The sequence below is a fragment of the Schistocerca cancellata genome, chromosome 3, assembly GCF_023864275.1.
Source record: "Schistocerca cancellata isolate TAMUIC-IGC-003103 chromosome 3, iqSchCanc2.1, whole genome shotgun sequence".
Lineage (NCBI taxonomy): Eukaryota > Metazoa > Arthropoda > Insecta > Orthoptera > Acrididae > Schistocerca > Schistocerca cancellata.
Window position 1 is genome coordinate 120,895,716 of NC_064628.1, and position 12,413 is coordinate 120,908,128.

The following is a 12,413-nucleotide window of genomic DNA, read 5'->3' on the forward strand; positions in this document are numbered from 1 at the left end:
AGCATCCAGCTTTCAATCAACACCAAGAGAGAGAAGTTATTGGGATTTCAGTTGTAGTAATGGTTTATTTAAAACTGCCCATTCAGTACACTAGCTCTGGAGTAAGCATGTCTGTGGCACATGTCACATGGTCATGATTAAGTCCGTTGTAGCATGATGTGGAACAATATCAGAAATGCTAAACAAGTCCTCGATATCTTTACCATAAAAAAAGCAAGAGAGTTACCAAAATAATTGCTCTCACTAGCTGAATAGGAAAGACCTTTGGGCAGGTGGTCAACTTCCACCTTGTCTGAACCTTACAGTTGAAATAGATCCATAGTCACTTTCAGTGATGGTTAGGGGGAAATCGTTCACTATTGGTAACATGACTACATGGGAGGCAGCTACGCAGTAGGCTCTTACTGGTAGAAATCATCTCATATGGGTTTTCTTTGGTACTGTATAGGCTTAAAGCAAAACTTGGAAGTTCTATGTCTTCAGACTGCTCCGTGCATGTGGTCTCCAGGGATGTCATATGATGATTTTACAGATCTCCCATTTCTCACATTAATTTTAATATAGAGTGGTGATGTACTATCAGACCAATTTAGAGAATGATGTTTCTTAAGATAGTTTCAAAAGTGCTACCCTGGTTTTCTATTCATTGCCAATAGCCCTGTTAAGTGCTACTTATTTGTGAATAACTTTTCAGCTTTATGCTCTTCTTCCAACATTCCAGCAACCGTACATCAGTTGCAGCTGACAGTTAAGAGTATAGAAAAACTGGCTTCAGATACAATTTGAAATGTAAAATTTTCACTGAAAAATTTATGTATTTTGGTTTCAAAATGGTTCAAATGGCTCTGAGTGCTATAGGACTTAACATCTGAGGTCATCAGCCCCTAGAACTTAGAACTACTTAAACCTAACTAACCTAACTAACCTAACACATCCACGCCCGAGGCAGGATTTGAACCTGCGACCGTAGCAGTCGCGCGGTTCCAGACTGAAGCGCCTAGAACCGCTCAGCCACACCAGCCGGCTATTTTGGTTTCAAACCATTCACATGTTGTTATTGGCTTTCAATACAGAGAGACAGGGGCACCATTTAAACTTACAGAAAGAGGTTTCTTGGACTATTTTTTTTCTGAAAAGCTTAAATGGCTTCCACACTTGAAGAACTGGATAGTAGTGTCTCTCAAATTGCTTAACATGTTTGATAGACATATGACTTGCTCAGCAAGAAGAAACTACTTTCCCCAGTTATAACAAAAATTTGTCAGTTACGGCTTTGCCATGGCTATGCACCAGATCATCATATTAGAAATATTAGATGCAGTCTGCCATGAATGTATATTAAGCTGTTCACTTCAGTGCTTAGAAGCAACCTCATTCTCAGCCCTTTATTGTCCGCCCCCAGCAGCTGAGTGGTCAATGAGACAGAATATCAGTCCTAAGGCCCCAGGTTCGATCCTGGCTGAGTCAGAGATTTTCTCCACTCAGGGGCTGGGTGTTGTGTTGTCATCATCATTTCATCCCTATCGACGTGCAAGTTGCTGAAGTGGCATCAAATCGAAAGACTTGCACCTAGCGAATGGTCTACCTGACAGGAGGCTCTAGTCACATGTCATTTCATTTCAGCCCCTTTATTGAGGCTGGTGAGCAACATTTGTACTTCAGGCAGTTACTCTTAATGATGCAACAAGTACAAACAAGATATAGTCATGTCCCATTCCACTTGTATACCATACCATTGCCCACACCTCTGTCTAACTGCCTTTTAACAACACAACATTTAATGAGCAACAAGTCCACTTAGGATATGTGCAAAGAATATACACTCCTGGAAATGGAAAAAAGAACACATTGACACCGGTGTGTCAGACCCACCATACTTGCTCCGGACACTGTGAGAGGGCTGTACAAGCAATGATCACACGCACGGCACAGTGGACACACCAGGAACCGCGGTGTTGGCCGTCGAATGGCGCTAGCTGCGCAGCATTTCTGCACCGCCGCCGTCAGTGTCAGCCAGTTTGCCGTGGCATACGGAGCTCCATCGCAGTCTTTAACACTGGTAGCATGACGCGACAGCGTGGACGTGAACCGTATGTGCAGTTGACGGACTTTGAGCGAGGGCATATAGTGGGCATGCGGGAGGCCGGGTGGACGTACCGACGAATTGCTCAACACGTGGGGCGTGAGGTCTCCACAGTACATCGATGTTGTCGCCAGTGGTCGGCGGAAGGTGCACGTGCCCGTCGACCTGGGACCGGACCGCAGCGACGCACGGAGGCACGCCAAGACCGTAGGATCCTACGCAGTGCCATAGGGAACCGCACCGCCACTTCCCAGCAAATTAGGGACACTGTTGCTCCTGGGGTATCGGCGAGGACCATTCGCAACCGTCTCCATGAAGCTGGGCTACGGTCCCGCACACCGTTAGGCCGTCTTCCGCTCACGCCCCAACATCGTGCAGCCCGCCTCCAGTGGCGTCGTGACAGGCGTGAATGGAGGGACGAATGGAGACGTGTCGTCTTCAGCGATGAGAGTCGCTTCTGCCTTGGTGCCAATGATGGTCGTATGCATGTTTGGCGCCGTGCAGGTGAGCGCCACAATCAGGACTGCATACGACCGAGGCACACAGGGCCAACACCTGGCATCATGGTGTGGGGAGCGATCTCCTACACTGGCCGTACACCACTGGTGATCGTCGAGGGGACACTGAATAGTGCACGGTACATCCAAACCGTCATCGAACCCATCATTCTACCATTCCTAGACCGGCAAGGGAACTTGCTGTTCCAACAGGACAGTGCACGTCCGCATGTATCCCGTGCCACCCAACGTGCTCTAGAAGGTGTAAGTCAACTACCCTGGCCAGCAAGATCTCCGGATCTGTTCCCCCTTTGAGCATGTTTGGGACTGGATGAAGCGTCGTCTCAAGCGGTCTGCACGTCCAGCACGAACGCTGGTCCAACTGAGGCACCAGGTGGAAATGGCATGGCAAGCCGTTCCACAGGACTACATCCAGCATCTCTACGATCGCCTCCATGGGAGAATAGCAGCCTGCATTGCTGCGAAAGGTGAATATACACTGTACTAGTGCTGACGTTGTGGATGCTCTGTTGCCTGTGTCTATGTGCCTGTGGTTCTGTCAGTGTGATCATGTGATGTATCTGACCCCAGGAATGTGTCAATAAAGTTTCCCCTTCCTGGGACAATGAATTCACGGTGTTCTTATTTCAATTTCCAGGAGTGTATATACTTTTTTCCAAATATCAAATATTAATGTTATACCTTGGCTCCTTATTTAAGACTTGACTCGATTAAGAACAGAATGCACTTGAAATGTAATTTCCAACTTGACTCCTTACAATATTATAGATCAGGACAATGATTTTATCATAATGTATACTGATGACTGAAAACATCAGACACCATTGACTGTACCATAGACCCTCCTCATTATGTCTTCAGGACATGAACAAATTTCTCATCTGCTTTGAATCCCTTCCTTTAGTATCCTACATGCAACAAAGCTAATGTAACCAGTGGAATAGTGGCCAAAAACACGAAACTCCCTTTTTACCTTACAGAAAAGATGCTGAGTTGCATTTTGGCACAACAAAAAGCCTCTCACACGACTTCAGTCTCAGGCAACTGAAACCTGAGACTGCAGTCATGTCTTTGTGTGTGTGTGTGTGTGTGTGTGTGTGTGTGTGTGTGTGTGTGTGTGCGTGTGTGTGTGTGTGAGTGAGTGCATGTACACGCACGCACGTGCACGCGCCTGCCTGCATATGTCAATCTGTTGTTGACAAAGGCCTTAACTGCCAAAAGCTATAATTGTGAGTCTTTATGTTGTGCCTATCTGCAACTCAGCATCTCCACTGTATGGTGAGTAGCAACTTTCCTTCTCATAATATTGTTAAATTCCATAGTGGATTTTCCATTGTTTGAAAACTCCCTTTTTCTCTTACAAGATGAGATATGCGTATAATTTGACTGGGAACTGGAATATGTGGGAATTCCAGCAAATGAACATGCAGATATAGCAACAGTGGAGGCCAGCACAGAAAACACTGGACACAATGTGCCATTCTCATACAGGTTGTCAGCTCACTGTTCAGTTGAAGAACCATGCAGTTGTTAGACAAGGTGTGGTTGATGGTGAGCAACAATAAGTGAAACCAAATATCCAGCCATGGAATACCTCACACAGGTTACTCCAGTGAGATGAAGTACCCTTGAAATGTCTCCTTATAATGCATAATCCAGTAATCCATTCGTTCATGATGCAGTGGGAAGAATACACAAAGTGAGATCCTCTGGCACCATATACCACATTTTAAGACTGTATTTTGTACCCTGACAAGATAGCAGAAGTGAACTTTAGTGAGGACTTGCTCTCTATTTTATTTGGTGGCGAGGGGAGGTGTCCAAACTTTTAAAATTTTTTATGTTGTCTAGACTCTATTTTAAGCTTTTGGGTTGGATGTTTTAGTATCTTGTAAACAGTGTGCATCATCCCTTTTTACTTTGGTGATCAGCCAGCTATGTTTCCATGCTATATTATTTTAGATCCTTCTCGGTCCACTTTCTCATATTTACTACAAGTTTTAGAAGTGACAGATGCTATGTTTGTGTAAATATGTATGTCTCTCTCTCTCTCTCTCTCTCTCTCTCTCTCTCTCTCTCTCTCTCTCTGTGTGTGTGTGTGTGTGTGTGTGTGTGAGAGAGAGAGAGAGAGAGAGAGAGAGAGAGAGAGAGAGAGTGAGAGAGAGAGAGAGTAATGTCCCTTTTTGTATCGTGTCTTTTGAATACTGTAAATACATTCAGCAACATTATGTCAAACACAAACTGCACACCTACAATAATGTATATGCATAGTGAGAGAACCAGGTGATCTGTGGCTGGTGACAGCACTGTTCCACGAACTTATGATTTCACAAAACGGAAATGGTGAGGAACTCTTGTTGTAAACTTGAGAGAGAATGGTTGTGAGTACTTTTTATGTAATAACTAGTGTTGTTTTAGTTGCCATTAAAGGATTTGAATGTAAAGCTACATCCTTATGTGAACAACATTTCAATTGTGATTGATGTCAAAGGATAGGTAATGTATATAAATATTATTGGAGAATATAATTATAATTTCAAGGTACATTTGTAATAATTATTCCAGTAATTTTTTACCATGCTCTCACCATGTTATTAATGACAGTTTGTGGACCTTAGGCACAGATGTACGATGGATGGCTAGTACAAACCTGCATCATGGTCATTGCCATATTTGGGGAAGTTATTATTTCACTGATTTTCAATTTCCATACAATATGACAGCTACCACCCACTCTTCACTTACAGCTCTACACTAGCACACATGTGGTCTCCCTGCACCTATAAACGTGCGCATGATTCAACGAACAAATTTTCTATGTCAAAGAAATAATATCATTTGTCTGTAATTTCAGATACTTAGCTGAAAATGAGCTGGAGTTACTTAAGATCTGTCAATAAGAGCTATTGAACTTTTGCAAGCATACATAAAGAAATACTGTTTTTTGTGTGCAGATATTTTAAATTGGGAAATAAAAGTATAATATATACTGTATAAGACAGAGTCACAAATAGAGCATAATAAAATTAATACATAAAGAGATAAGTGAGGAGGATGTTTCTAATTATAATCCAACATCATTAATTCCCATATTTAATTATATATACCGATGGAAAAAAATTGCAACACCAAGAAGGTGTTGTGCAACATAAACAAAAGTTGGTAGGTGTGCTTCTGTATCTGAAAGATGGTATCTATTCATGCTAGTTGCATAAGAGTGGAGCTAGTAGTGCCACTATGAGGAAGCAAATCAGGTTTGCTTTAAATACACACTGTAATGGTCATGAGTGTTAGTTACCTTTCAGATTGGATATGACTAATTGATGTTAGGCAAGAATGTCTTTAAGGCAACAAAGACACACCTCAATGAGTTTGAATGAGAGCATGTAGGATGATATGAGAAGCTGGATGCTCCTCCTGCGATATTGCAGAATTCCAAGTGAATAGTATTTTTGTTGCCTTCCCTGATGTTTCACAGTGAAATACAACACAGAAAGAGCCTGGTCATCATATTAGTAATATCAAAATACAACAGTAAGGCTCATCACTTCCAGAACTTCATGTCTAAATATGATCTAATTAATAAGGACATAATTTAAAAAATAAATAACTAACAGCATGAGATAACATCTTACCTCTCGCAGTTCTTCAAGTTTAGCTTCATCCATATCTTTGAGCAGGTCAACATCTCTCTTTGTTGCTGGTGGTGGTGGAACATAATCAGGTTTAACCAGTGGTCTCTCAGAAATGTCTGCAGGCACAAATTCTGGTTCCATTATCTTTTGTGCTGGAGCTTTTTCTGCCTGTGATTTATCTGTTGTAGGTTTTGGATCATCTGAAATGCCACTGACAGTGGGCTCATTACTTTTTTGAATTTCTTTAGATGGTTGATTTGCTTTTGGCTGATCAGTTAATTTAGTTTCTTCAGTATTTTGTTGTCCCTTGGTTTTCTGTGGAGTTGTCTTTACTTGTTCTGTTTGTTCATCTTGTTTCTCATTCTTATTAGGGTCTGTTCCAGTTACTTTTTCCGTTGTTTTCTTTTCTTTCTCCTTTGTTGATCCAGTTGTCTTCTTTTTCTTTGGCTTTGAGAAGATAGATAGTGTTAAAAAAATGATAAGTGAAAAGATAATACTCTTAGAATGAACTTATCACTGAAATTTGAAGTAAGAAATGTGCGTATTTGACATGAAAAAAGTGAGACTGGAACAAGTTCTGAAATACAGTGTTGACCAAAGTAGTATCGTTACTGTGGCTCTGCAATATTAAAAGACTGGTCAAAGCATGAATGTCAGAGACTAAAACTAGTAGGAGACTACTGCTAGTTTTGTATTATATCACCAGTGCTTTGGCCAGCCATTTAAAATTGGCGAGTTCACTTACTAACAATGTTGCTGTGGTCAGCACTGGACTAGCTTCCCATTCTAGTGTAAGCATGATCTGATGACTGTTGCTAGTCAACCAAAACTGACAATTATCGAGTTGTAATTACATCTTATTGCAACCAATATCATTAAAATTTACAGTAAGTAATGCAGATCACTGTGCCTCCCTCACATTACAATATCAAATATTACAAACATTTGAGAGACAAAATAGAAGATGTAAAAAATTTGTTGGGGAGCAAGAACAGAAAAGTTTTTGAATTCTTATAAAAAAATTAAATATTGAGACAGCTTTTATTGTGGCACATAAAGTGTTTGTCTTTACTTGAGTTGTTTGCTTGAAATACCCTGAGTTAAATGAGAAAACAGCTAGTTTTCTGAAGAAAGGAGAAACAAACAGAAAAGGGAAAGTCTATGAACATGAGAAAAGTGATAAAAAGAATAGTGAATCACAAAGAATACTATGACAAGACTAATACAAGAGACAACTCATTTGTAACACAGGTACTGCTGAAGTTGAAAGAAAAATTTCTGTAGAGAATAGTTTTGTTGTGTGGCATGATTGTTTAAGTTACACATAAATAATGCCCCATAAAAACAATGTTTGGTGAATTTACTATGACAAACATTTCAGTTACTTTTTGAAGTTGTCATTTTATGAGTAACTTGAGGTTATGTTCTAATACATTGATGATTATCGGAGTATGGGTAAGTGAGAAAGGTCTTTGGAGAGGGGAAGGTCATACTGACAAGGTGCAGTCATAATTTTAGTGACTCATAAATGGGAAAATCATATGCACAACACCGACAAAAAATCTGTTTGGCATAATTCAATTAACAGACTGTGAAAACAACAATACATAATAAGAAATACTTATGACAAGAAAATTTCTCATTCAGAAACTAAAAGGTTACAAAACAGTTGCACAGCTAGAACTAACAAATACAAGTGAAATTTATTCCATTTTTGCAGCTTAAAATGTGACTATATTCAAAACATTGGAGGTATGAATTAAACTACGCCTTCAGTCACAACTTTTTCGTGTTTTATTAACTACACGCTGCATTTCGGACTCTGTGGGTCCATCGTCGGGCGAAATTTGTCTTAATACAGGTTTTATTTCTTCTCTTGAATGAGGTGAAATGCATATTCCTGTCACGGAGAGGTTTAATGTAAGTTTATGAATTTCATAAGTCAAATGAGGAAAATATGTGCAAAATAGTGGAAAAGGAACAGTGTAAACTTACCACATAGTAAAAGTGAAATTATTTTCAAAACAACAAACTTTTCAGAAACAGACAGAATAATCAACATAAAAAGACAGCTATTTGTAACATGCGTAAAAAACACTAAGAAAACTGTCACAGGAGACTAGCTTCTAATGTAGTGTTTTACAAGGAAATAGAACCAGCAGTGGTCATGATCAGGAAGATTTACATCTCATTCTTTGGATATCTAATCAGGAAACAAAATCATCCAGAGAATGATAAAAGATATTCCCTCCCCCCTCACACACACACGCACACACACACACACACACACACACACACACACACACACACACACATGCACACACACACTCACTCTCTCTCTCTCTCTCTCTCTCTCTCTCTCTCATTCCTCCATTACCAAATTAATGATAAGGCTGTCTCTTATCAGATTCTACCTTTTTTAAACATACTGTATCATAATTATCTTGTCTCCATGACTCAGTTCAATACCTCTTCATTGATATGATGGTAAATGATAAAACAGACGTTAAAAACTGTAAATGACCAGAAATTCAAATATAACTTATAAGCATATTACACTACCTGTTTCTTCTATAAATTACCTAATTTTAGTCTCTGGTAATATTTGAGGGACCATTGCTCATTTTAAATACAAGCTACCTGTAACACACACCCTAATAACTGATATAGTCACATAATTTTTGAATGTATACTGATAGCAAACAGTGACTGAATGATAATAACCAGAAAAGTAACAGCTTTTTCATCAGATTTAGGTATGTATGTGTGTATGTGTATACAGGGTGCTCCTGACAAGTAACATGAATTTTTTATCAATAACGTTAGTCAGAATCCAGTGTGCTTTAGTAACGTACTATAGTTGAGCTTCTTGAGTAGTGTATAACTGATGGATTGTTGTTCACCATGATACTCCCATAGTACATGATTTTTAAATACTGTGAGTGAATGGATAAGTGCAGGAACGAGACTATGAAATTGATGCGCTGGGCATTTTTACACTGCCATCTAAGCAGAGTGTGAAGCAGCAGATGGTTTGTTATATTTTATTTGGCTCATCTGATAATATGGAGCTGATTGTAATAGATGACATCAGATATCTGAATTATATCTAATGTTTCCAAGGAAAAAATATTAATTTTTATATGTATGTGTACAAGAAAATCATATAGTGACTTACTGAACAGAGAGGGCTCTGGGACAATTTGTTAAACAAATTTATTCCAATATAGAATGTATCCTTCTTTCAAAAAACTTATATTAACTGAGTTTTCATGTAAGTGTATCTTTAATGTTGTGTTGCTGTATATTTCATCATTTTTGTGTAACTATTAACACCCCAATTATACTGGTGTTTTCATACTAAAATATATGGGAATGGTAGCACTAGTAGCGTTTTAAACAGTGCCTTACACACAGATGAAGTTTCTATATGGACTGTAACATTCTTTTTTAGATTAAAAGAGAGGTCTTCAAGGAGATTGTTATGTACTTTCACAATATTCACTGTGGTAAGATTGAAGGTTATCATTCACCATATGATGCAGTTGTTGAGCAGTGGACAGGCACACAAACAAGATGATGAATATTGTATCTCACTTTAAAAACTAGCATTTTTTCTCAGAACAACATGTTGTTGTTGTTGTTATTGTGGTCTTCAGTCCTGAGACTGGTTTGTTGCAGCTCTCCATGCTGCTCTATCCTGTGCAAGCTTCTTCATCTCCCAGTACCTACTGCAACCTACATCCTTCTGAATCTGCTTAGTGTATTCATCTCTTGGTCTCCCTCTACGATTTTTACCCCCCATGCTGCCTTACAATACTAAATTGGTGATCCCTTGATGCCTCAGAACATGTCCTACCAACCGATCCCTTCTTCTGGTCAAGTTGTGCCACAAACTTATCTTCTCCCCAATCCTATTCAATACTTCCTCATTAGTTATGTGATCTACCCATCTAATCTTCAGCATTCTTCTGTAGCACCACATTTCAAAAGCTTCTATTCTCTTCTTGTCCAAACTATTTACCGTCCATGTTTCACTTACATACATGGCTACACTCCATACAAATACTTTCAGAAATGACTTCCTGACACTTAAATCTATACTCGATGTTAACAAATTTCTCTTCTTGAGAAACGCTTTCCTTGCCATTGCCAGTCTACATTTTATATCCTCTCTACTTCGACCATCATCAGTTATTTTGCTCCCCAAATAGCAAAACTCCTTTACTACTTTAAGTGTCTCATTTCCTAATCTAATACCCTCAACATCACCCGACTTAATTCGACTACATTCCATTATCCTCGTTTTGTTTTTGTTGATGTTCATCTTATATCCTCCCTTCAAGACACCATCCATTCCGTTCAACTGCTCTTCCAAGTCCTTTGCTGTCTCTGACAGAATTACAATGTCATCGGCGAACCTCAAAGTTTTTATTTCTTCTCCATGGATTTTAATACCTACTCTGAATTTTTCTTTTGTTTCCTTTGTTGCTTGCTCAATATACAGATTGAATAACACTGGGGAGAGGCTACAACCCTGTCTTACTCCCTTCCCAACCACTGCTTCCCTTTCATGTCCCTCGACTCTTGTAACTGCCATCTGGTTTCTGTACAAATTGTAAATAGCCTTTCGCTCCCTGTATTTTACCCCTGCCACCTTTAGAATTTGAAAGAGAGTATTCCAGTCAACATTGTCAAAAGCTTTCTCTAAGTCTACAAATGCTAGAAACGTAGGTTTGCCTTTCCTTAATCTTTCTTCTAAGATAAGCCGTAAGGTCAGTATTTCTACAGAATCCAAACTGATCTTCCCCAAGGTCAGCTTCTACTGGTTTTTCCATTCGTCTGTAAAGAATTCGTGTTAGTATTTTGCAGCTGTGGCTTATTAAACTGATTGTTCGGTAATTTTCACATCTATCAACACCTGCTTTCTTTGGGATTGGAATTATTACATTCTTCTTGAAGTGTGAGGGTATTTTGCCTGTTTCATACATCTTGCTCACCAGATGGTAGAGTTTTGTCAGGACTGGCTCTTCCAAGGCTGTCAGTAGTTCCAATGGAATGTTGTCTACTCCGGGGGCCTTGTTTCGACTTAGGTCTTTGAGTGCTCTGTCAAACTCTTCACACAGTATCGTATCTCCCATTTCATCTTCATCTACATCCTCTTCCATTTCCATAATATTGTCCTCAAGTGCATCGCCCTTGTATAGACCCTCTATATACTCCTTCCACCTTTCTGCTTTCCCTTCTTTGCTTAGAAATGGGTTTCCATCTGAGCTCTTGATGTTCATACAAGTGGTTCTCTTATCTCCAAAGGTCTCTAATTTTCCTGTAGGCAGTATCTATCTTACCCCTAGTGAGATACGCCTCTACATCCTTACATTTGTCCTCTAGCCATCCCTGCTTAGCCATTTTGCACTTCCTGTCGATCTCATTTTTGAGACGTTTGTATTCCTTTTTGCCTGCTTCATTTACTGCATTTTTATATTTTCTCCTTTCATCAATTAAATTCAATATTTCTTCTTTTACCCAAGGATTTCTACTAGCCCTCATCTTTTTACCTACTTGATCCTCTGCTGACTTCACTACTTCATCCCTCAAAGCTACCCATTCTTCTTCTACTGTATTTCTTTCCTCCATTCCTGTCAATTGTTCCCTTATGCTCTCCCTGAAACTCTGTACAACCTCTGGTTCTTTCAGTTTATCCAGGTCCCATCTCCTTAAATTCCCACCGTTTTGCAGTTTCTTCAGTTTTAATCTACAGGTCATAACCAATAGATTGTGGTCAGAGTCCACATCTGCCCCTGGAAATGTCTTACAATTTAAAACCTGGTTTCTAAATCTCTATCTTAGCATTATATAATCTGATACCTTTTAGTGTCTCCAGGGTTCTTCCATGTATACAACCTTCTATCATGATTCTTAAACCAAGTGTTAGCTATGATTAAGTTGTGCTCTGTGCAAAATTCTACCAGGCGGCTTCCTCTTTCATTTCTTAGCCCCAATCCATATTCACCTACTACGTTTCCTTCTCTCCCTTTTCCTACACTCGAATTCCAGTCACCCATGACTATTAAATTTTCATCTCCCTTCACTATCTGAATAATTTCTTTTATTTCATCATACATTTCTTCCATTTCTTCGTCATCTGCAGAGCTAGTTGGCATATAAACTTGTACT

At 39.5% G+C, this 12,413-nt stretch overlaps 1 protein-coding gene across 2 annotated transcripts in view; it reads right to left on the minus strand.

Moving 5' to 3' along the window:
• The window catches only part of LOC126177142 (myosin regulatory light polypeptide 9-like), a 102,022-nt gene that overhangs the window by 54,533 nt on the left and 35,076 nt on the right, over positions 1 to 12,413 (minus strand). For both annotated transcript variants that reach the window (XM_049924413.1, XM_049924412.1), the window contains exon 2: positions 6,237 to 6,683. In XM_049924413.1, the coding sequence (XP_049780370.1) occupies positions 6,237 to 6,683 (447 nt within the window). The remainder of the gene's footprint in view (positions 1 to 6,236; positions 6,684 to 12,413) is intronic.